Below are 22,344 nucleotides of genomic sequence, written 5' to 3'. Positions count from 1 at the left end.
TGAGGAGCCATCAAGGCGCTGGAACAGAGCCATTGAAAAGATGGCCAAGGCAGGCAGGCTGGGTCATGAGGAAGGCTGCCTACACTTGGGCCTCATCTCCAGAGTGATGCCATGCTTCATTGCTAGAATTACTTCTTGCAAGGTGTGATGGCACATGCCTATAATCCAAGTGACTCTGGAGGTAGAGGCAGGGGGATTACAAGTTTGAGGTCAGCTTGGGCAAGTTAGTAAGACCCTGTCTCAAAATAAAAATTAAAAAGGACTTGGGTTTTAGCTCAGTAGTAGAGAACCCCTGGGTTCAGTCACCAGTACCCAAAAAAGAATTACTTCTTCCTCAGGCTCACGTGGCCTTTGAGTGAAAGTGTCTTCCCATGTTCTCTGGAAGGAGTCTGAGGAGGTGGGTGAGTGACAGGAGAACAGGCTTCCAAGTCAGGCTGACTTGAGTTTGGATCTCCACCCTACTATACTGAGCATGTGGCACAGAGCAGAGCACCACCTCTCTGAACCTGCCTTTCTCTCACATGGAGAGAGAGGACAATATCCATGTGATAAGGTTACTGGGAGCAAACAGGAAATAACGCACACACCAAGTGTCCGTCACAGTGCTCTGGCATATCCTTTAAACAGGTGTTCAGGTACAGATTGTGGCTATCCTGCTGAATAGTGGGATGCCTGGGAGAGAGGGCATCTGGCTAGGGTTTTTGGCCTCTTTGGAAAAGAGACATCCCAAAAGGAAGCATGTGATACCATCTGAATGCTCTTCAGATACAGTTTGCAAGGAATACGCCTGCTGCACGTCATAGTTTTATTTCTGTTTACTAGTTAATATTGGCAGAAGAGAAAAAAAACAGTGAAAAACTCCTTTCTGAACTTTCAGAATCCCTTCTTTGGAGGAGTGTCACCAATGGCACTTTTGGGGCCACTCCCAAAAAGTGAATAAAATTGGTGCTTGTGCGCCCTCTCCTGGCTGAATGTGCATGTCGCTAAAGGTTCTTGGGTCTTAACAGTTGTCCAGAGCAGCAGGAGGAGCTCAGAGTTGTGGTCACTGCTCAGAAGTAGGAACAGCTGGTCCAATGGAAGATGGCCACAGGGATATTATCCCTGCTGGTTGTCCAGGCATCCAACACAGGCATCCTCATGCTTCTTATTTTATCTGTGGTGTTTCCCAATTCCAGGGCCACTCCATTGCACAAAGTTCTCAAGTCTCTTGAGTGAGAACAAGAGGAAAAAATATTTGACTTGATAACATATACAGCAATAGTCTAAAATCATGACTTGTTATAAGAAGGTGGGTGACATATTTTGAAACATAATAGGTTAAGTACTAATCTGCCAAGTCTGTCTGTCTTCTGAGTTGTATCTCTCTTTTCCTCCTGCCTACCATGCATTGTATGCTTGGTTTTCTTGCCCACCATAGTTAGATATTTCTTCCTCAGAGAAGGAATAAGGCAGGGATCTGATTGTAGTTACAGCTGATGTTTTTGTAGAAAGACTATTGCCCGTGGCCTCCCTTCCAAGGAACCTGATTCCTTCTTTTTTTTTTTTTAAATATTTATTTATTTATTTTAAATCTTTGGTGGACACAACATCTTTGTATGTGGTGCTGAGGATCGAACCCGGGCCGCACGCATGCCAGGCGAGCGCTCTACCGCTTGAGCCACATCCCCAGCCCGATTCCTTCTTATCTAGCAGATTCTACATGTATCTGAATGTTCACACTTGTGCAATCACAAATTTGTTGATGGTTAATTGGGCATAAATAGGAAGCACTTTGTCATAAGGAATGCAGTGTTGCCACAGTCTGACAACATGGAGTGTTTGAGATAAGGCAGCCCCAGGAGAAATAAGAACCCCTGGAATGTGGCTCTAGGCTGACATCATTGACTGACATTTGGACCATCAGATAGGACATCAGAACTGCTCAGAGAGAGAAGAAAGAGCCAGAAAAGCAGTTCAATCCAGACTGAGTTTCCAAAACTGCCTCAGTCACAGCTCTCCAGAAAAGGAAGGGGTCCCAGAACCCCTTCCTTCTTCACCTAGTCAAGAAAAATGGTTTTCTTTCCATGGTAGGAGTGATCTCTTTTGGTCTCCCATTTAGTCTCTATGGGTCACTGGGTGTCCTTTGCCACCTGTGGGACCTGGAAGCCACGATAGAGAAACCTGTCATCCTTCACAAGGTTCTCCTCATAGCGGTTTGGATTCTAGAGGTGCATTTTAGTGGCTTGGGCATGGCAGAGCCAGGGAGACTCCCTGAGCAGAGCAGTGCAGTGACCCATAAAGAAAAAGAGCTTTCAGAGTGTCCAGGAGGCCGTCCTTGTCCCAGCACAGAGGACTTTTATGTCTATACTTTTTCAGGAAGTGCATGTTTCCTTGGTTCAGGGGAGGAGGGTGGGGAGACTGACAGGGAAATTGCTTTCCAGTTTTGTGCTGGGAGCTTGGGGTAAGGACCACTGACTGGGGAGACAGGTTAAGTCAGATGAACCTAGGTAGGCATAAGATGTTGAGCTGAGAATGTAGTTCAGTGGTTGACTGCTTGGCTAGCATGTGTGGGGCCTTGTGTTTGATCCCCAGCAATATGGAAAAAACAAAAGATGTCTGTGGTTGTGGCCACCCTAAATCTCCAGCCTCAAGTAGTAGCTGGTGGGAGGGACAGTATCAGGTGGTGTGAAAGGGATCTTCTGTCTGCCCACACAGCAGAATTTATTGTCTCATCCCAGATATGTGTCCCCTTTTAGACCCCAGTGGGCCCACATGGTAAGCAGAAGGGAACCAAGAGAAGGGTGGTACCCCCATGGCCATCTGAACGCATAGCACTTACTCCATTTGCCTTGTTTAGAAATTAGGATTGTGTGATTAGCCAGCCAGGGGGGTCAAAATTCTGACTGCCTCACTAGAATTCAGGGGCAATATACTCCACCAATGCGGACAGTTTCCCCTAGGTCTTGAGCTGGACCCTGTAGTGTGGCTTGTTCACTGTCTGGCTATCAATTGTAGAATGAAGAGAGTATATATAAATCTGTTGCTAAGTCAGTGACTCTGGAGACTGAGGCAGGAGGATGGCAAGTTTGAGACCAGACTGTCTCAAAATAAATTTTTTTCTTTTTTGGGGGGTACCGGGATTGAACTCTGGGGTTCTACCACTGAGCCACATCCCCAGCCCTATTTTGTATTTTATTTAGAGACAGAGTCTCACTGAGTTGCTTAGCACCTAGCTTTTGCTGAGGCTGGCTTTGAACTCATCCTCCTGCCTCAGCCTCCCCAGCTGCTGAAATTATAGATGTGCGCCACTGCGCCCGGCTCAAAATAAATTAAAAAGTGCAGGGGATGTGGTTCAGAGGTGAGGAACCCCTGGGTTCCATTCCCAGCAACACACACACAAAGCATTTAGACCCAACAGAAGAGAGAAGCAGAAGCTACCCCTGTTCCCCAGCATGTGGCTGCAGAGGCAGCCTCAGTAGCTGGAACCTGAAGGAGGAATTTTTAGGGCATTGAACGTGGGGTGACCCAGGTCCTGGTTTGGAACTGCTCTTGGAGCAACCCTGTGACTGACTTCACTTTGAAGGACCATTCCATTCCCTCCTGGATCCTGTTTCCCAGGAGGAGTGGACTATCTCAAATGGGAAGTATCCAGGGAAGGGAGGCTTTGGGACCTTGGCCCAGCTCCTGCGGAATGTGGGAGTGGAGGGACAAAGCAGTACTCTCACTCCCACACAGAAAATCCTGCTTCACTCTTCTCCCAGGGGGTGGAGCTGACAGCTGCCACTTGGTGTCCTCAGCCAGTAACCCAAGGCCAAAGGACCTCTGGGAACCCCCAGTGTCACTGGCCATTTCCCACTCCCTGTTTAATTCTTGCCGCCTTGGCTTGGAGGGCAAGCCATAGCTGAGGCCAGAGGATAAGCTAGGGAACTAAAGGATTCTTGAAGTCTTAAAGTTTCCTGAAGCCTTTGCCCTGCACCCTCCCGTCACCTGTCTCCTCACAGTCCCCACACCTGCCTGTTCTTGCAGGGTTGTGGTGCCCCAAGAGTCACAAAGTACCAAGTGGAAACTGTGCCTCAGGGCAGCTCTCCTTGGCTTTTTTATCATCTGAATCATGCATTTTTCTGCCCATATTTGGTGGTGCTTTGGCTGCTGGGCAGCCCTCCAGGGCGAGTGGGGGAGGAAGCGATCCAGGCAGCCCTGCTCCCAAGCTTCTTCCTGCCCCTGAGTTAGAAAGGGCCCCAAGGAGAGCTGCAGGAATGGTTGCCTCACTGCCTGGGAAGGGAGTTAAGACCCTGTCTTTCCTTTTGGTCCCCAGAGAAGAATTTTTTCTCAGATGTTTTTGTGGTTGGAGAATATTTTTGCCATTGCTTTGAGAAGACTTCCCCTCCTAACTTCCCCCCTTTCCTGGGAATTTCCGCCCTCAAACTGAAAGCCTTCAGCATTCACTCGCAAGCCCCCCTTCTCCTTCCTCCTCTGAAGAAAAGGAACAAACAAGAACAGTGGTGTTGGCCCAGGGACCCTTGAAGGGGCTTCCCTTAGAGGTGGTTTATGTAAGCCCTTTCCAGGAAGGCCCATGGGGGACCCTTCTTCATGAACTTCATTGCTGTTAGAGACTCAAGCCAACTTGATGCTTTTTGCATGTGGCTCTCTACAAAGAGTTCTGCATAAACACCCTCTGGAAAACGCAAGAACAGGAACTGAGGAACTCCCTGTCCACTCATCCTATATTGAGTTCTTGTTGAGGGCAGATCTGGGCTTTAAAAGTGGTTTCCGCACTATGGGAAGTGGACTGAGAACAGAGTTTTCACAAGTGCACCCACGAATGTGAGGCCTGGAGGAAGGTAGGCACAGCACATCTTTTTGAGTCTCCTGGGAAGTCCCAAAAAGCTTCAAGAGTTTCTATGGGCCAGGCATTATGACGTATCCCTGTTATCCCAGTTACTGGGGAGGCTGAGGTAAAAGGATTGCTTGAGCCCAGGAGCTGGAGGCCAACCTGGGCACTATAGCAAGATATTTTCTCAAAAACAAACAGAAGTTTCTGTGGGATGACATTTGTTCTTTTCCCTCTTTCCAGGGTCGAGTTCCAGAATAAATTCTACAGTGGGACCGGTTTCAAGTTCCTACCCTTCTCCTTTGAACACATTCGGGAAGGGAAGTTTGAGGAATAAGCCCCTGGTGGGGCCATGCACCCAGGTCCCCTCCCTGCCTCCTTCCACACTGATTAGCTGTGCTCCTTTTGCCTATTGGTTGTGATTCCTGGACACCAGGGCATTTGTGTCACCCACACCCCCTTCTCCAGCCAAATCATTAGGAGCTGGCTTCTCACCATCCAGCTTTGTGTGTTGGGTATGAATTTTTTTAGAGACATTGGGTTCTGGCTGGCACTTATACCAACTGGGCACCAGCATTTACCTCCCAGCCTCCATCCAGCCAGAGATGGCTCTCCTCGCCCCCTGGTGGTGAATTAATTTGTGCAGGCATGCCATGCTCTGAGCCCTGGGCTTCCTGATGGAAGGAAGGAGCAGCCATGCCCCTGGCATCTACACTTTTGAGTCCTCCACTCCTGCTACTGGAGTTACTGGCTGGGTACTGGAGCGGAGCAGATAGCTCTCTTCCAGGGAGAATGCTCTAAGAAGACCTACTCAGATTAGCAGGGATGGATCCAGGAAAATGTTTTGTTCTTTGCCTCCCCCCCTCCAATGCTTTTTAATCAGGAATTCAGCTAGACCTAACTGGCCATTTTGAGTGACTTCTCTTTGTTATCCTCAAGGGTCTCAAGATACCAAGCAGCATCTTCCTAACCTCCATGCTACACTCCCACCCCACCCCACCCCCATTTGCACCCAGTACAACATAGGACAGCTGGGAGTGCACAGAACAGAGGTCCTAGTTGGCACACCAACAGGCTTCCCTCCCTTGGATTGGCTACTGCCCAGGCCTTGCTCAGGCCCTGCCCATAGCATACCCTCAGGGCAGAGAGCTCAGATTCAAGCTCTTTCCTGGTGGAGAACCTGAGACCTTCCCTACCCCTTGATCATGATGTCTTGAGTACAGGACTACAGTCATCAAGGCTGGTTCTGCCTGCAGGCCACTTTGCTCTGTCCAGTAGTGCTCTCCCACTTCCACACTGACCTCTGGTCTCAGGAGGGGAGGCCTAGGCAGGGAAGGTCAACATCATTTAAGGTTTGCTGATCGGAGGTGACTGGCAGAGCTTCCAGTAAGAGTTGCATAGCCCTGCCAAGGAACCACACCCATCACCTCTGCACGCCCTTGGGCTGGGGCCTTCAAATCATGTGCTGGCGCAGCATCCCAAGCTGCTCTAGCTAAATTCATCCCCATAACCTTCGAGGTGGAGGTAATACCCTGAAGCAGCCATACCCATGCCCTCCTCCCACCCTGGTGTTTCTGAGTGAGCTACAGAGAGCTGTTCACACGCTCTTCTAGGCTGGGCTGGTCCTGGACATGGACCACCCTGCCCCTGCTTCACTGTGTGCTGGCCTATTCTGACCTGACACAGATCTTGTACAGAGCCCCACATCTCTTGTGCCCTGGTTCACGTGGTGATCTTTATTCTGTGTACAGTGGGATTTGAAGCAGAGTTCTTGGTCAGGAACCCTACCCAAGGCCCCTCTCTTTAGACATTCCTGTGCTGAATAAAATGTGTTTGACTCTCCATTGAAGCTGCCTATGTCTGTGCTCACAGCCCCTGTGTCGCTCTGGGTTCAGCCCTTGAGTCCATATGGTGCCCCACACACTCTGCATCCTGCCAGCTTTTTTGCTTTTATTTCCAATCAGAGGCCACAGCTGCCATGGCCCTGACTGGGCAGTTTGTGAAATTTTGACCTTATCTCAAGTTTCCCAGGTGCCTGCTCGCTCAGATGAGCCAAGGCAGCTTTGCAAACACTACAAAGTGGCATGAAGGGGACAGGGAAGCCCAGCTTCAATTTTTCTTCCCTCACTGTATATTCTAACAGGAAGGGGAGGAGGGGGTTTGGGCATCTGACCTCTCCCTTCTCCAAGTGTGCTCTCTGGGCTCAGGGGCCTGGCTGTTTTGAGCCCTGGAGTAATTGGTCTTGGTGTAAGTGGAGGTTCTGCGTGGGTTCCTCAGGGAAGCTGGGGAATGTGAAATGCTGAGGTAGGCAGGCAGCAGGCCAAAGAGCCAGCAGGACCTTGCAGGGAGCCTGCTGTGCAAGAAGGGCCCTTCTCCCCTCCTAACTTGTCCTGTGAGGTTTACACATTCTCTCTCATTCCTCCAGGGCTGGAGCCGCACAAAAAGTGCAGTCTGACATCTGCTGCTCAGGGATCGGTGGGAGGAACCAGGACACCCTGTTCACTTTTTGGTCCTTATCTCACTCTAGCCTCAACCTTTACTCCCCAATAGCAGTGCATCTGCCTCTGAAGTACACCCACCCCCAGGCTCCTCAGATAAAAGGGTTAGGATGAAAATTCTGGTCAATGAGCTCTTTTCGCCTGTGCTCTGTCACTGCCTCAAAAAGGCCTAATCAGAATAGACATTTAAAATCAATGAAATAGAATTGAGAGTCCAGGAATAAATCTCAACGTTTATGGTCAGGTGACTTGACAGAGGGACCGAGGTATTTTGGTGAGGAACCAACTTTTTTTTTAAACAAATGGTGCTAATACTGGGTATCCACATACAAAGGAACAAATTGCACTGCTACCTCATACTGTACAAAAATGAACTCAAAATAAGAGTTCATGTAAGAGTTAAAACCAAAATGCCCTGAGAGGAAATCATAGGATACCTATGAAATCATCGGTGACCCTGAGTTAGGCACTGATTTTTAGATATGACACTCAAAGCACAAGTAACAAGATAAAAATGTAGATAAGATGTGCTTTAAAGGTCAGAAATCAAGAAAATGGAAAGAACACTTTGTATGGTGGTAAACACCTCTAATAATTCCAGGAGGCTGAGGCAGGATTCCAAGTTTGAGGCCAGCCTCGGCAGTTTAGCAAAACCTTTCTCAAAAATAAAGACACACTTTTTTAAAAGGGGGTAGAGAGGGGGCATTGTGGTAGAACACTCACCTAGCATGTGCAAGGGCCTGGGTTCGACCACTTGTATGAGAAAAGAAAATAAAGTATTTGCAGCAAATCATACATATGGTAAGGGACTTAGAATATATAAATAACTCTTCCTCAATCCTCAGCACCACATAAAAATAAAGATATAAATAACTCTCCAAACCAAGAATAAAGACTTTTCCCTCCCTGGCTGTAGGGGGATTGAATCCAAGGGAGCTTTACCACTGAGTTACATCTCTACCCCTTTTTACTTTTTATTTTTTGTGGTGCTGGGGGTTGAACCCAGGCCCTTGTACATGTGAGCCAACAGTCTACCAACTGAGCTATATCCTCAGCCCTTTTTATTACTTTTTAAATTTTTCTCTACTTATTTAAAAAAAAATTTTAGTTGTAGATGGGCACAATACCTTTATTTTATTTATTTACTTTTATGTGGTGCTGAGGATTGAACCCAATGCCTCACACATGCCTCACGCAAGTGCTCTGCTTCTGAGCTAAAACCCCAGCCCTTATTTATTTTTGAGACAGGGTCATGCCCAGGCTGGCTTCAAATCTCAAACTTGGTGATCTTCCTGTCTCACCCACCCAATTAGATGGGATTACAATCATGTACCACTGTACTCAGTTTAAAGACAATTTTTTAAAACAGGCAAAGCATTAGACATTTCTTCAATAAGCTGTTTCTTTTTTTAATACTTTTTTTTTTAGTTTTTTTTTAAGGTGGACACAATATATTTTACATTTATGTGGTGCTGAGAATCGAACCAAGTGCCTCACGAATGCTAAGTGAGCATGCTACCACTTGAGCCACATCCCCAGCCCCCCAAATAAGCTGTTTCAATGGTCAAAAGATGCTCAACATCTTTTCACAGGTTTATTGCAAATCAAAATGAGATACCATAGCACATCCACTGAAGAGAGACAATTCCGGGGCTGGGGATGTGGCTCAAGCGGTAGCGCGCTCGCCTGGCATGCGTGCGGCCTGGGTTCGATCCTCAGCAGCACCACATACCAACAAAGATGTTGTGTCCGCCAAGAACTAAGAAAAAATAAATAAATGTTAAAATTCTTTCTCTCTCTCTCTCTCTCTCTCTCTCTGTCCCCCTCTCTCACTCTCTCTTTAAAAAAAAAAAAAAAAGAGAGACAATTCCAAGTGTTTGTGAGAAGTTGAAACCCTAGCTCACTGCTGAATGGAACAGCTACTTTGGAAAGCAGTCTGGCAGTTAAATGCTAAACAGACCTGTAGCATACACCTGTAATCCCAGCAACTCCGGAGGATGAGGCAAGAGAACTGCTTGGGCAATTTAGCAAGATCCTGTCTTAGAAAATAAAGGAAAGAGAGCTGGGTTGTAGCTCAGTGGTAAAGCACTGCCAAGCATGTGTGAGGCACTGAGTTGGATCCTCAGCACCTCATAAAAATGAATAAATGAAGGTATTGTGTCCATCTACAACTAAAAAATTAATAATAAAAAAATAAAGGACCATGGATATAGCTCAATGGTAGAACACTCATGGTTCAATCCCTAGTGCCACCAAAAAAAAAAAAAAAAGCGACGGGGAGACTGCAATTGAGGGAGGAGTCTCTTCTGGAGGATGAGGAAAATATAGTTAGCCTTAAGATGATGGTTGCACAATTCTAAAACCACTTCACTGTATATTTTAAATTGGTAAAGTTTTTTGCATGTAATCTCAACAAAGTGGAAGACAGAGAGGCCCAGCATTTCCCTGGAAAGAAATTCCTCTTTTGTCTGGCTGATAAGAACTTAGGGAAAGCATACCCCATTGGTCCTTGGTATGAGTTCTCAGAATATAGTGGCCTTGGACTGTTTGCAGCACAGCCAGCTAAAGATGGACTGACCATGGGCTGAGCTGGAGTCTGCAGAAAGTCCTAGAATACTGGGTGGGGGTAAGGAACAGGATGGTTCTATTGCTCCTGAATTTTTTTGTGGTACTGGGGACTGAATCCAGAGCCTCGTGGATGCTAGGCAAGCCCTCAACCGCTAAACCCAGCCCCCACTGCTCCTGTTTTTAAGGATACACCTTTTCCTGTAGAATCCCCGAACCTCAGACGTATGAGTTAGTCTGTACTTTTGTTCAGGAAATACCCCCCATCTGAGGCCTTAGAATCAGTGTAGGGTAGGGTCACATGGGCCTCCTAGTCTTGGGGAGTCCCAGCCATCATAGATAAGGGACAATTCCATCACCACCTTTACTGGATGGGACTGCACATTTTACTTTCCAGGAGCTCTGGGTATAAGGCATATGGCATGGGTATGCAAAGCTTTCTGGCAGTCTCTGCCCTTCAATTCAGGGAGTGCCCCCTGCTCCCCCAACAGCTTCCAGCGACCACAAGGCAGGTCCTGGGTTTAGGCTGCCCCCTAATGGCCAGACAGGGGAGAACTCATTCTTCAGGCCAAGTGGGCTGGGCTCCTAGCTGGACTTGATGGGCAAGTAACTGGATTGGTAGGGCAGAGGAAGAAGCACTCCTGAGACTATTCTGGGATGTGTGGGCAGAACAACAGGCTGGCCAGGGACAAAAGACAGATGAGATGGAGAGCAAGCAGGGCCCCCAGGCAGCTTGTTTCACACATTAACTGAAAGAGTAATAAAATGCATCACATGGTAAAAGAAACAGTAAAAAGGGCCTATTATAAATAAGCAAGTCTTCCACTCTCAGTGATCAAGTACTCCAGCACTTTCACAGTAGTTTTTTGTTTATTTATTTATTTTGGCACCTGGATTGAACTCAGGGGCACTCAACCACTGAGCTACATCCCTAACCCTATTTTGTATTTTATTTAGAGACAGGGTCTCACTGAATGGCTTACTGTCTCGAGTTTGCCGAGACTGGCTTTAAATTCATGATCCTTCTGGCTCAACCTCCCGAGCTACTGGGATTACAGGCATGTGCCACTGTGCCCAGCTTGTTTGTTTGTTTGTTTATTTATTTTTTAGAGTTGTAGATGGACAGATTGCCTTTGTTTATTTTATTTTTTAGTTTTCGGAGGACACAACATCTTTGTTGGTATGTGGTGCTGAGGATTGAAGCTGGGCCGCATGCATGCCAGGCGAGCGTGCTACCGCTTGAGCCACATCCCCAGCCCCTGTAGATAATTTTTCTATGGCTAGCTCTTATAAAGAAAAACAAGGGAAGACCACCAGGTATGGTGGTGCCTGCCTGTAATCCCAGGGATTCTGAAAGTTGAGGCAGGAGGATCACAAGTTTGAGTTCAGCCTGAGCAACTTACCAAGAACCTGTCTCAATTTTTTTTAAAAAAAGGGTTGGATGTAGTTCAATGATAACGTGCCCCTGGGTTCAATCCCTAGTACCACAAAAAAAAAAAAAGAGGAAGAAAGAAAAAATTAAGTCAAGGGAAAGAGTAATAGTTCCAGGTTTTATGGCTGGCTTCCGGGGCAATGGGTTTCAGTTTCTATAACCCACCTTGGGGAAGAGTTTCCCCTGCCTTGGTGGAAAAAGGGGAGGAGAGAGAAGGGCAGAAGATCAGGAAAAAAGACTTTGTGCATTGCAAAAACAGACAAGAAAAAGAGCCTGTGCTTCTGAGGCCCTTCCAATGTTCTTTAGATCAAAGCACTCAGTGCGCCAAAGCAGCATATTTGGGGGTATCATTTTCTGATACTCAGCAACATATTCCTTTTTTTTCCAAGAGAATGCTTAATATTTTATCCTGGAGATGTATCTTAATCTATGCAGTCAGCCCTCTACTAAAAAAGAGTTCTCAGCCTCTAAGAGTGTGTGTGTGTCATTCTGGAGGTGGTGGGGGTGGTGACAAGAGGCACTCCTGATCCAGCAACCATGGATTTAGGCCCCCTGGATGGTAATCCCAATTTGCTGTCCCTGCCAGCCAACCCCCTAACCACCTGGCTGAATCCAGACCTGACACAGAGGCACTAGTCTGACAGGAGACCAGCAGCCCAATCCTCATCCCACCATCTACATGTTCCCTAAGATCCAGAAATGCTGGTGAAACACAACCCAAAGGAGGAGAGTCTAACAGATCTCACCTGAAGCCAAGGGGGGTTTGAGGGGGGAATAGAAGGTGGCCCAGGGAGAAGGCTCAGGGGTAGTCTTGGAACTTCTTCCTGGGGAAGACTGAGAAACTTCCATATTCTGGCAACTGAGTAGGAGGAGGGGCCACACCTCAGCTGCTTGCTGAGCCAGACTGAGTAGGGCATTGCAGCTTTGTTTGCAGCGAGGAGTAGACACTCAGTGGGCTCTTATGTCCTCTTTCAGGTTCCTCTGCACTATATAACCCCGCTCAAACCCCTTCCCTGTCCCTAAACTCCTCCACTCATATGATGAGATCCCCCCAAATCAACTATACCTCCAAAGGATTCAGAAGACTTTCCCAAGAGCCCGCCACGCTCTGCCTCACACAGCCATTAAACCCGCCCTGTCCAGACAGGCAGTCTGAGAAGCGGCACTGTCTGGGGAGTAGTGGCCAGAACCCTGCTCAAGGAACCAGGAATTCCAAATAATTCTAGTCCCAGAGCTGTTCTGCTACTGTTACAGGGCTGGGGTCTGCTGGGAAACTGAGGCAGCAGAGACCCCCACACACACTTCAAACCGTGATTCTTGCAATCAGTTCAGAAAGTTTTCAGACATGTCATTCAGAGTAACAGGAATGAATTCATTAGAAGGAACAGGAGAGGGGAAAAAGGTACACTCTCAAGGGAGTGGGACCTCTCAAAGAGAGCAGAGGGATAATGTGTTCCTCCTGCCCTCTAGTTTTATTGGGGTCCCAGGAAAGTTTCAAAGACTCCTGCCTAGACACACTTTTTTTTTGGTACTGGGGATTGAACCGAGAGGGGCTTTATCACTAGCCATATCCCCAGCCCTTTTTATTTTTATTTTGAGATAGGGTCTAAGTTGCTTAGGGCCTTGCTAAATTGCTAGGCTGGCCTTGAATTTGTGATCCTCCTACCTCTGCCTCCAGAGATGCTGGGATTAGGTATGGTCCACCACACCAGGTTTAGATACACTTCTTGATTTTTTTTTCTGGGGGGCGGGGGTACTATGGATTGACCCCAATGGCACTTGGCCACTGAGCCACATCCCCAGCCCTATTTTGTATTTTATTTAGAGACAGGGTCTCAGTGAATTGCTTAGCACCTCACTTTTGCTGAACTTGCTTTGAATTTGTGACCCTCCTGCTTCAGCCTCCCCAGCTGCTGGGATTACAGGCGTGTACCACTGTACCTGGCTACCTCTTGACTTTCAGGTCCCCACTTGACTTTCAAGTCCCCACTTTGGCCCATGCTGACAAATTCTAATTGGAACCTGTTCATAACAGATTCTATGGTTGAGGGAATTATCCTTATCTCCCCTAAATTCTGGAATCCTGTCTGTGTAAGTCACAAAAGTCCCCCACTTGAGGGTAACTTGTGTTCCTCTTAACAGCATTATTTCGGGCTTACATTTCTCCTGCAGATAACAGGTAGCACCACACCCAGCTAAATTGTTTTTTAAAAGTGAAATCACTTGGAGGTCAGCACAGTTGGCCTTTCCCCGCTACCCTGAACCAGAGACTGAACCCAGGGGCACTTAACCACTGAGCCCCAGCCCCAGCCCTTTTTATTTTGAAACAGGGTCTGGCTAAGTTGCTGAGGCTAGTTTTGAACTTGTGATCCTCCTGCCTCTGTCTTCCAAATCACTGTGCACTACCATGCCTGGCTGATGGGGCCCATTTTAAAAACTATTCTCTTAACCTCATGTTCCCACAACTCATGTCTGTCTGTTCCCTGTTACTACTGCTTATGGATCTTGCTCAAGTCACTTCCTCGGCCCTCAGTTTCCCATCTGTATGAAGAAGGCAAGTCTGTGCTGCTGCCACTTTCCAATTTTTTTTTTACAGTCCTGGGGATCAAACCCAAGGGTGACTTACCACAGAGCTACATACCCAGCCCTTCTAATGTTTTGAGACAGGAACTCACTAAATTGCAATTCTCCTGCCTCAGCCACTGGAGTAGCTGGGATTACAGATGTGTGTGCCACTGTGTCTGCTGTTGCTGCCCTTTGAGGGCCCGATGGAGTGCCCTCCTATGCCCACCATTCCCTGCTGCAGGCCAGGCTGGGTTCATATGGGTCATCCTTCCTTTAACCACCTGACCTTTCAGTTCCTTAAAAATCACCACATTCTTTAACTCCCTGTGCTTTCTCTATGCATTCCTCTTTACCTCTTCTCCTAGACAAGTTCTACTCATGCTTGGGTTTCAGATTAAACGTGGCTGCCTTTTGGAAGACTTAGGCTAGGTTCCCCTGCACTTCTTTACAGCATAACAACCATGAAGGAAATTCCAACATAAATATTGTATCCAGGTCTCCCCAGGTAAGGACGGTGGGGACATCTATTATTATTTTGCTAGTACCTAGTAGCTATGGCAGTGCCTAATACAAAATAAATTTCAGCTGGGCATGGTGGCGCAAGCCTATAATCCCAGCGGCTCGGAAGGATGGAGGAGAAGGATCGAAAGTTCAAAGTCAGTCTCAGCAATTTAGCGAGACCTTGTCTCAAAACAAAAAAATTTAAAAACGGGCTGGGGACGTGGATCAGTGGTTAAGCGCCCTGAGTTTTATTTATCCCTGATAATGTATAAATAAATTTTATTTTATTTTATTTTATTTTTTTTTAAAGAGAGAGTGAGAGAGGAGAGAGAGAGAGAGAGAGAGAATTTTTAATATTTATTTTTTAGTTCTCGGCGGACACAACATCTTTGTTGGTATGTGGTGCTGAGGATCGAACCCGGGTCGCATGCATGCCAGGTGAGCGCGCTACCGCTTGAGCCACATCCCCAGCCCTATAAATAAATTTTTAAAAAGAAAAAATAATCTCCAAATTCATATGTATTGGGTAGGAGGGGAACTGGGTATGTATCTCAATGGAATAGCGCCTGCGTGTCAGCAAGCGTGAAGCCCTAGATTCATTCCCCAACTCTACCCCGCCCCCAGTTTTCTCATCTATTTTGAGACTTAGTCTAAACTGCCCAGGTTGGCCTTAAACTTGCGATCCTCCTGCTTCTGCCTCTCGAGTGGCTGGGACTACAGGAGTGCGCCACGGAACACGTCCCCCACCCCCATTTTTTCTTTTAAAGGGTGGGTGGCTGGACGAAAGGGAAGTGACTTGCCGGCGAACCCGCGCTGTACCTGAAGGCAATTTGGGAAGGGCAGTGCACCCCGGGCGCCCTGGGAGTTTGATGGGGTCACGCGCAAGTAGTCAGAAGACACTCTCAGGGTTGGGTCTGGGCCCGGAAGCAGAGTCTCCCGGCAGCAAACCGCAGTTCCAGCCTAAGTTCCACGTGGCCGGAGGCCCACAGCTGATTGGACACCCGCTGTTCCGCTATCCTGGTCCCGAGCCCGGATTGGTTGTTGGCTGGGCGCCGCCATGATGAGACCATGGAGGCCGCTACGGTGGCCGCAGCTCTGGGGTTCCTGCTTCTGGCAGGGGTTGGGGGCTCTTCGGTCGATGAGGCCCGGGAGGAGACGGTCGTGCGGGCGCTGGTGGTCCGGCTGCTGGGGCCCGGGCCGGCGGCCGATTTCTCGGTGTCTGTGGAGCGCGCCCTGGCGACCGAGTCGGGCTTGGACACCTACCGCCTGAGCGGCGGCGGCGGAGCGCGCGTGCAGGTGCGCGGCTCCACGGGCGTGGCGGCCGCCGCCGGGCTGCACCGCTACCTGCGCGACTTCTGTGGCTGCCAGGTGGTCTGGTCGGGTTCTCAGCTGCACCTGCCACAGCCGCTGCCTGTGGTGCCGGAAGAGCTGGCTGAGACCACGCCCCACAGGTATGGGTCCCGACCGCTTCCGGGGCAGCTGCCTCCAGCCTCCAGCCCTGGGGACGCCCACCCTTCGCCTCACTCCAACAATTGGCTGGAGCTGCAGAAAACTGAAAGCCTGAGAAGGAATTGGTGGCCTTCGAGTCCAATAATTCTGCTTTCAAATCCTAGCTTCACCTTTAACAGCCATGCGTTCTTATGTCAGCCTCTCAGAGCCTCAGCTGGCCCATCTGAAAAATGGAAACAGTGATGTCCCCCGAGCAGTGTTGATTGTGAGGGTTTGCACGATGATGGTGCATAATTGTGATGGGCAAGTTTTATTTCATTCCTTCCCTACACTCTATTTGAAGATGCTGACTGAGGAATGACGTCCACCCTGCTCACAGACCTCTATTCTAGCACTTGCTACACTGCATGAAGGTGATGTGTTCACATCTGCCTCCCCCTCAGATTGTGGGGCAGGGAGCCCCCTTCCTAAACTGGGACCCTCCACTTCCTAGTCAACGACCAACTTTGCCATATAGACACTATAGCTGGGGCTCTGAAAGTGTTGAATGGGAATGAAATATATTCCTACAAATATCTGCCAGGCTAGAGTATTGGGAACTAGTGGGCAGGCACCTCAGAAACTCAACTATTCAAGCTTCAGCTCCACCTGGGGTGGATCCAAGAAAGAAACAGAAGAGGGCCCACATTTGGAACTCTTCCCCAATTCCACTGGGTGCCAGGGGAGTTATTCCAGAGCCAGACTATCTCTGAGCTCTTCCAGGTGATGGACACTCAGGGATAGGAAATATCTTCTCTGCCCCCAGTAACCTACTCAACTCCTGCCTCCACCTGCAGGTATCGCTATTACCAGAATGTGTGCACACAAAGCTACTCCTTCGTGTGGTGGGACTGGGCCCGCTGGGAGAAAGAGATTGACTGGATGGCACTGAATGGCATCAACCTGGCACTGGCCTGGAATGGTCAGGAGGCCATCTGGCAGCGGGTGCGTGCCCACCTAGCCCCTCCACACTCTACTGTCCACCACATGTCCCCCACTTGTTGTCCATCTGCCCCTGGCCAGCAGTGTCAGGCATACAGAGAATAAGGGCTCCAGAAGTGTTTGTGGAGTGCACAATGGATCCAGACCTCAGAAATTGAGGCTTCCATTCCTGAGATGAGCTAGACCCCAGCATCATGCTAAAACAGTTGATGAACCCAGGGCTTCTCTCCCCTATCACCTGCCGCCCCAGACCAGTCTCCTGATCCTGTAGATTCTCCCATATTAGCAGTCTCGATCTGCCTCCAAGGGAACCTCCAAGTGCTCTGGCTCTTTTCCCTTCCATCTGGTGAACTTTGCTCCATGAACCCTTCTAAGACTTCTTCCTGGTTTTTGGGAAAACCCCTTTGTGTCCCATCTCCTCACCCATACATCAAAGATGACAGCTTAGTGAACTCAGATTTGTTTTCCCTAGATTGTGATCCAATTTTGTCTTAGTACTGTAGCTTCCAGCACAGAGAAGCAATGAGTGAATGTTTGTTGAATGAGTCAGTTGGCAAATGTCAATGAATATATTTATATGTGTAGGGATCTCCCTCTTCCCCAGGTGTACCTGGCCTTGGGCCTGACTGAATCAGAAATCAATGAATACTTCACTGGTCCTGCCTTCCTGGCCTGGGGGCGCATGGGCAATCTGCACACCTGGGGTGGCCCCCTGTCCCGCTTCTGGCACCTCAAGCAGATTTATTTACAGGTAAAAGAATGGGAAAGGGGGCTGGAGACATAGCTCAGTTGGTAGAGTGCTTGACTTGCATGTAGCAGGCCCTAGGTTCAATCCCCAGCACCACAAAAAAAAAAAAAAAAAAAGAATGGGAAATGAAAGGGGCAGAATTGGTGTTGAGGTCACAGACCTAGGGAGGGTGTGGTTTTTGACCAGACTCAGGGCTCTTGACCAGATCACAGTGACTGTGTCCTGAGTGAGTAAGGGACCCCCATGGGGCTGCAGAGGTCATGCTCACCAGCCCCCCTCCTGTTTCTCCCAGCATCGGATCCTGGACCGGATGCGCTCGTTTGGCATGATCCCCGTGTTACCTGCATTCGCAGGGCACGTCCCCAAGGCTCTCACCAGGTGAGGCTTTCCCTTCTCCCTGTGCAGCTCAACAATGGAGTTTTTTCTTCTGTTAAAACATGACTTAAATACTGAAGCTATGGATGCAGGCCTGGGTTTGATTCCTGCCACTGTTACCAACGAACTGTGTGACCTTGGACGGATTACCATGACTCCCCAGTGCCTTATTTTCCTCACTTGTAAATGGGATCCTTAACACCTTTACCATCAGGGTTTGGGTGTGAATATGACCTGGCAGAGTGCTTGCTAGCAGCTGCTCTAATTAGTGGTAGTAGGGGATACACTGGTCTCTTTTCCTCTTCTCTGTACTATACACTCCTCTCCTGTGGCTAGAAAAGTCTTCAAGGCCGTACTGAAACATCCCCTCATTCAGGAAGCCTTGCCAACACCCCCAGGGGCCTCCTTCGTGCCCACAAACACCTGGTTCCCACCACTCACACTGCTGGCCTCCCTTGCACTGTGAGTGATAGCAGGAACCTCATTCCTTCTGTGATTTTTGTCCAGCTGTGCAGGGCTGCCAGACAGTGCTGTCTGCTGGGCCCTAGGGATACAGTGGTGAAGGTGCCCTGGGCTCTGTCTTTGAAGAGAGACAAGCTAGCAGAGGGGTATGACCCAGTGATAAGGGCAGGAATGTACACTGGCTCTTGTGGAAGAGGGCCAGAAAGGGCTCAGGGCAGAAGCAGTACTGAGCCTTATCTTGAACAAGGAATGTGTTTAAAATTTCAGCCAGTGGAGGTGGAGGGATAGCAAAAACTTTCCAGACAGGTAAAACTTAAAAGAATAGTGGGGAAGAACCAAGAGGATAAGCAAGGAGGGAAGAGAAAAAGATGCCCAGGCAGGGGGCAGTGTGTGTGAAGAAGCACAAGAAACCAAGATGCACTCCAGGAACTAGAGATAAATTAGACTGGTAAGGAAGGAATTATGGGCCAAGAGGAATACTATGTCAGCCTCCAGTAATTCTCTGAGCTTTTGCTCTCCACTAGGGTGTTCCCACAGATGAATGTCACCCGATTGAGCAGTTGGGGACATTTCAACTGCTCCTACTCCTGCCCCTACCTTCTGGCTCCAGAAGACCCCATGTTCCCCCTCATTGGGAGCCTCTTCCTATGGGAGCTGAGCAAAGAGTTTGGTACCAACCACATCTACGGGGCTGACACTTTCAATGAGATGCAACCTCCTTCTTCACAGCCCTCCTACCTTGCTGCAATCACCACTGCTGTCTATGAGGCCATGATCGCAGGTACGGTGCCCTGGGGAGGTGGGCAAGGGAAGCCCCCTGGACCTTCAGGTAGATGGGGATGGCAGAGGTCAATAGGGATGGGAGGAAAGACTGGGGCTACCCCTCACTGTAATACACAGCCCTTTACAGTTTCCCAGGCACACATGCCATCTCATTTAATCCCATTGTGGTTGAGAGATGAGCTCTGGTGCCAGATAACTAGGGCACAAACCCTGACACTAATAGTCTCTGGTAACTTACAAATTACCTTACTCCCAGTGTCTCAGTTGTTTCATCTGTACAACGGGACTAATTCATAGATACATGATGCCTGGCTTGTAAAGAATCACTAAGTGCTAACTACTGAAAAGATTTGATTTGATCTTTCCCTCATTGCTAAAACAGGTAGTGCAGGCCAGAGTTAGGGCTTATACCCCAAACTAGTAGGTATCCATCTTGCTTCACAAGTGTGAACCCCAGGCTCCTTCCTGCCACTTGTAAGGATGGGTAGAAGGGGCCCAAGGCAGGAGTGGCTTAATGGAGGTCTACATGTTATCCAGGAAGAGAGCAGGTTGGCTCAGTCTTCCTTGAGCAGAGCTGCTGCAAGTGTAGTCTAGAACCAGTGGCATGAGCCCCACTCTGGAGCCTATCTTATTGGTCCACTTTTAGTTACTGCAATGAAATCTCAAAGGCTTACTCCCAAAGCCTCATCTGCAGACACCATAATGAGATTAAGTTTGCACCTTCTTAATACCTTGTAATGGGGATAAAATTTTAAAAAACATAAACCCTTGGGAGTTATACTCAAAACATATCCAAACCATAGCACTATCAGATATGCACATTTCAAAAAAAATTTTTGTTGTTGTTGTAGATAGACACAGTACCCTTATCTTATGTTTATGTGGTGCCAGGGATCGAACCCAATGCCTCACACATGTTAGGCAAGCACTCTACCCCTGAGCCACAACTTCAGCCTAGATACCCACATTTTTTTTTTAAAGAGAAAGAGAGAGAGAGAGAGAGATAATTTTTTAAAAATATTTATTCCTCGGTTTGTTTTCGGTGGACACAACATCTTTGTTTGTATGTGGTGCTGAGGATCGAACCCTGGCCGCAGGCATGCCAGGCGAGCATGCTACCGCTTGGGCCATATCCCCAGCCCCCCACATTTTTTTTAATACCTTTTATTTTATTTGTTTTTATGTGGTGCTGAGGATCAAACCAGGGCCTTGCATGTGCTAGGAGAGTGCTCTGCCGCTGAGCCCCAACCTCAGCCCCAGATATACACATTTTTAGGGCCCAACCCAGAACTTCTGAATCAAGGCTCAGAAGCTGGGGCCCAGGAGTCTATGTCTTAACATCTCAATTTTAATGCCTGTGAAGCAAGACGTCACTATCCTGGAGTTCCCAGTTAGGGGGAGGCAGGATGAGGAAGGAAATATGTAGTGGTGTGTCCCCATATATTTCCCCATGGGGCAGCCAGAGGGGGAAGGTGTCCCCTATGACAGGGTCATTTGCTTTCTCTGGACCTCCATTTTCATCATTTATAGAATGGGCTCAGCACTCCCCTGGCCGTCTCCTCTCATCACCCCTCTTGTCTGTCCTTCCCACTCCCACCACTGCAGCGGATCCTGATGCCGTGTGGCTGCTCCAAGGCTGGCTTTTCCAGCACCAGCCCAAGTTCTGGGGGCCTGACCAGGTCAAGGCTGTGCTGAGGGCTGTGCCCCTGGGCCGTCTCCTGGTTCTGGACCTGTTTGCCGAGAACCAGCCTGTGTATAGCCGCACAGACTCCTTCTATGGCCAGCCCTTCATCTGGTGCATGCTGCATAATTTCGGGGGCAACCATGGCCTATTTGGATCCCTGGAGGCTGTGAACCAAGGCCCTCAGGCTGCACGCCTCTACCCCAATTCCACCATGGTAGGCACTGGCATAGCTCCTGAGGGCATTGGCCAGAATGAAGTGGTCTATACCCTCATGACTGAGCTGGGCTGGCGAAAGGACCCAGTGCCAGATTTGGTGGCGTGGGTGACCGGCTTTGCTGACCGGCGGTATGGGTTGTCTCAGGAAGATGCAAAGGAAGCCTGGAAGCTACTGCTCAGAAGTGTCTACAACTGCTCTGGTAAGGCCTGTGTTGGGCACAATCGCAGCCCACTGGTCAAGCGGCCTTCCCTAAAGATAAATACCACTGTCTGGTACAACCGATCGGATGTGTTTGAGGCCTGGCGGCTGTTGTTGAAAGCAGCACCCAACCTAACCACCAGCTTGGCCTTCCGCTATGACTTGGTGGACATCACCCGCCAGGCAATCCAAGAGTTGGTCAGCTTGTACTATGAGGAGGTGAAGATCTCCTACAGGAAGAAGGACCTGATTCTCCTACTGCAGGCTGGAGGCATCCTAGCTTATGAACTTCTGCCTGTACTGGATGAGGTGCTGGCTACTGACAAACGCTTCTTGCTGGGCAGTTGGCTAGAGCAGGCCCGGACAATGGCAGTCAATGAGACTGAGGCCCAATTCTATGAGCAGAATAGCCTCTATCAGTTGACACTGTGGGGTCCAGAGGGCAACATCCTAGATTATGCTAACAAACAATTGGCAGGACTGGTAGAAGATTACTATGCTCCACGTTGGCGCCTCTTCCTAGAGACACTGGCAGGCAGCTTGGCTCAGAGTGTACCTTTTAAACAGAAGGAATTTGACAAAAATGTCTTCCAGCTGGAGAAGTCCTTTGTTCTGAGCAAAAAGAGGTATTCCAGTCAGCCTCAAGGTGATACTGTGGACCTAACCAAGAAGGTCTTCCTCAAATATTACCCCAGGGTGGTGAATGGCTCTTTGTGACAGACTGACCATCCCTGGGGCCCCAGTTCTTCCCAAACTCCAGGCTGGGACAGATTCTAGAGCCTGGAGCTAGATACGTGTCACAAGATAGCCCCAGCCATTGGAGGAGTCAAGGCCTGCCTGAGGGCAGGTATGGGTAGCTTGGAGGGAAGTGAACTACCCTTTACCACCATCCGTAAATTGGGATTAAAGTGCTGTTTTCTGTCAATGTAATAAACTCATGAATCAGCCTGGGTCTGTCAGAATGAAAAAGTCACTGCCAAGATGTCTGGGCTACAGCATGGACCCTGGTGTGGGGCCAGTTCTCCCCCCACCTCCCTTGCTTTTGCCCCCCTATGCTTAATACTAACCCCTGGCCT

At 48.8% G+C, this 22,344-nt stretch overlaps 2 protein-coding genes and 1 long non-coding RNA gene across 15 annotated transcripts in view; 2 read left to right on the top strand and 1 right to left on the bottom strand.

Moving 5' to 3' along the window:
- The window catches only part of Atp6v0a1 (ATPase H+ transporting V0 subunit a1), a 60,240-nt gene extending 53,586 nt beyond the window's left edge, over window positions 1-6,654 (top strand). For all 9 annotated transcript variants that reach the window (XM_013357022.4, XM_021724249.3, XM_021724247.3 and 6 more), the window contains one exon: window positions 5,054-6,654. In XM_013357022.4, the coding sequence (XP_013212476.2) occupies window positions 5,054-5,147 (94 nt within the window). In that variant the 3' untranslated portion in view covers window positions 5,148-6,654. The remainder of the gene's footprint in view (window positions 1-5,053) is intronic.
- On the bottom strand, window positions 792-15,332 carry LOC120884085 (uncharacterized). Of its 3 annotated transcripts, XR_013436022.1 has the most exons (3): window positions 15,191-15,332; window positions 8,927-9,067; window positions 792-1,206 (listed from the first exon to the last, which is right to left on the bottom strand). It is a non-coding gene; the product is annotated as an uncharacterized LOC120884085 (long non-coding RNA). The 3 variants fall into 3 exon arrangements; XR_005726289.2 differs by lacking the exon at window positions 792-1,206 and having other exon boundaries at window positions 8,881-9,067; XR_013436020.1 differs by lacking the exons at window positions 792-1,206; window positions 8,927-9,067 and adding an exon at window positions 14,716-14,844 and having other exon boundaries at window positions 15,191-15,312.
- A 63-nt stretch (window positions 15,333-15,395) lies between these two features.
- On the top strand, window positions 15,396-22,215 carry Naglu (N-acetyl-alpha-glucosaminidase). 3 transcript variants are annotated; one of them, XM_078041995.1, is made up of 7 exons: window positions 15,685-15,822; window positions 16,164-16,233; window positions 16,657-16,804; window positions 17,406-17,552; window positions 17,842-17,927; window positions 18,911-19,167; window positions 20,700-22,215. In XM_078041995.1, exons 3-7 carry the CDS (start codon window positions 16,742-16,744, stop codon window positions 21,983-21,985), a joined length of 1,839 nt encoding a protein of 612 aa, XP_077898121.1. In that variant the 5' UTR covers window positions 15,685-15,822; window positions 16,164-16,233; window positions 16,657-16,741; the 3' UTR covers window positions 21,986-22,215. The 3 variants fall into 3 exon arrangements, with proteins under 3 accessions (XP_077898119.1, XP_005321936.1, XP_077898121.1); XM_078041993.1 differs by lacking the exon at window positions 16,164-16,233 and having other exon boundaries at window positions 15,396-15,822; XM_005321879.5 differs by lacking the exon at window positions 16,164-16,233 and having other exon boundaries at window positions 15,398-15,822; window positions 20,775-22,215.
- Window positions 22,216-22,344: the final 129 nt, after the last annotated feature.

This window comes from Ictidomys tridecemlineatus, chromosome 3 (assembly GCF_052094955.1).
Source record: "Ictidomys tridecemlineatus isolate mIctTri1 chromosome 3, mIctTri1.hap1, whole genome shotgun sequence".
In the NCBI taxonomy this organism is placed as follows: domain Eukaryota; kingdom Metazoa; phylum Chordata; class Mammalia; order Rodentia; family Sciuridae; genus Ictidomys; species Ictidomys tridecemlineatus.
This window is presented reverse-complemented; position numbering and strand designations above follow the sequence as displayed.

Bases quoted from the DNA above. Each gene is read 5' to 3' on its own strand.
- Naglu (XM_078041993.1), top strand. From the start codon at position 15,440: ATGGAGGCCGCTACGGTGGCCGCAGCTCTGGGGTTCCTGCTTCTGGCA. The intron at 16,805-17,405 runs GTGCGTGCCCAC...CCTCTTCCCCAG, and splicing joins AGGAGGCCATCTGGCAGCGG to GTGTACCTGGCCTTGGGCCT. The intron at 17,928-18,910 runs GTGAGGCTTTCC...GCTCTCCACTAG, and splicing joins GTCCCCAAGGCTCTCACCAG to GGTGTTCCCACAGATGAATG.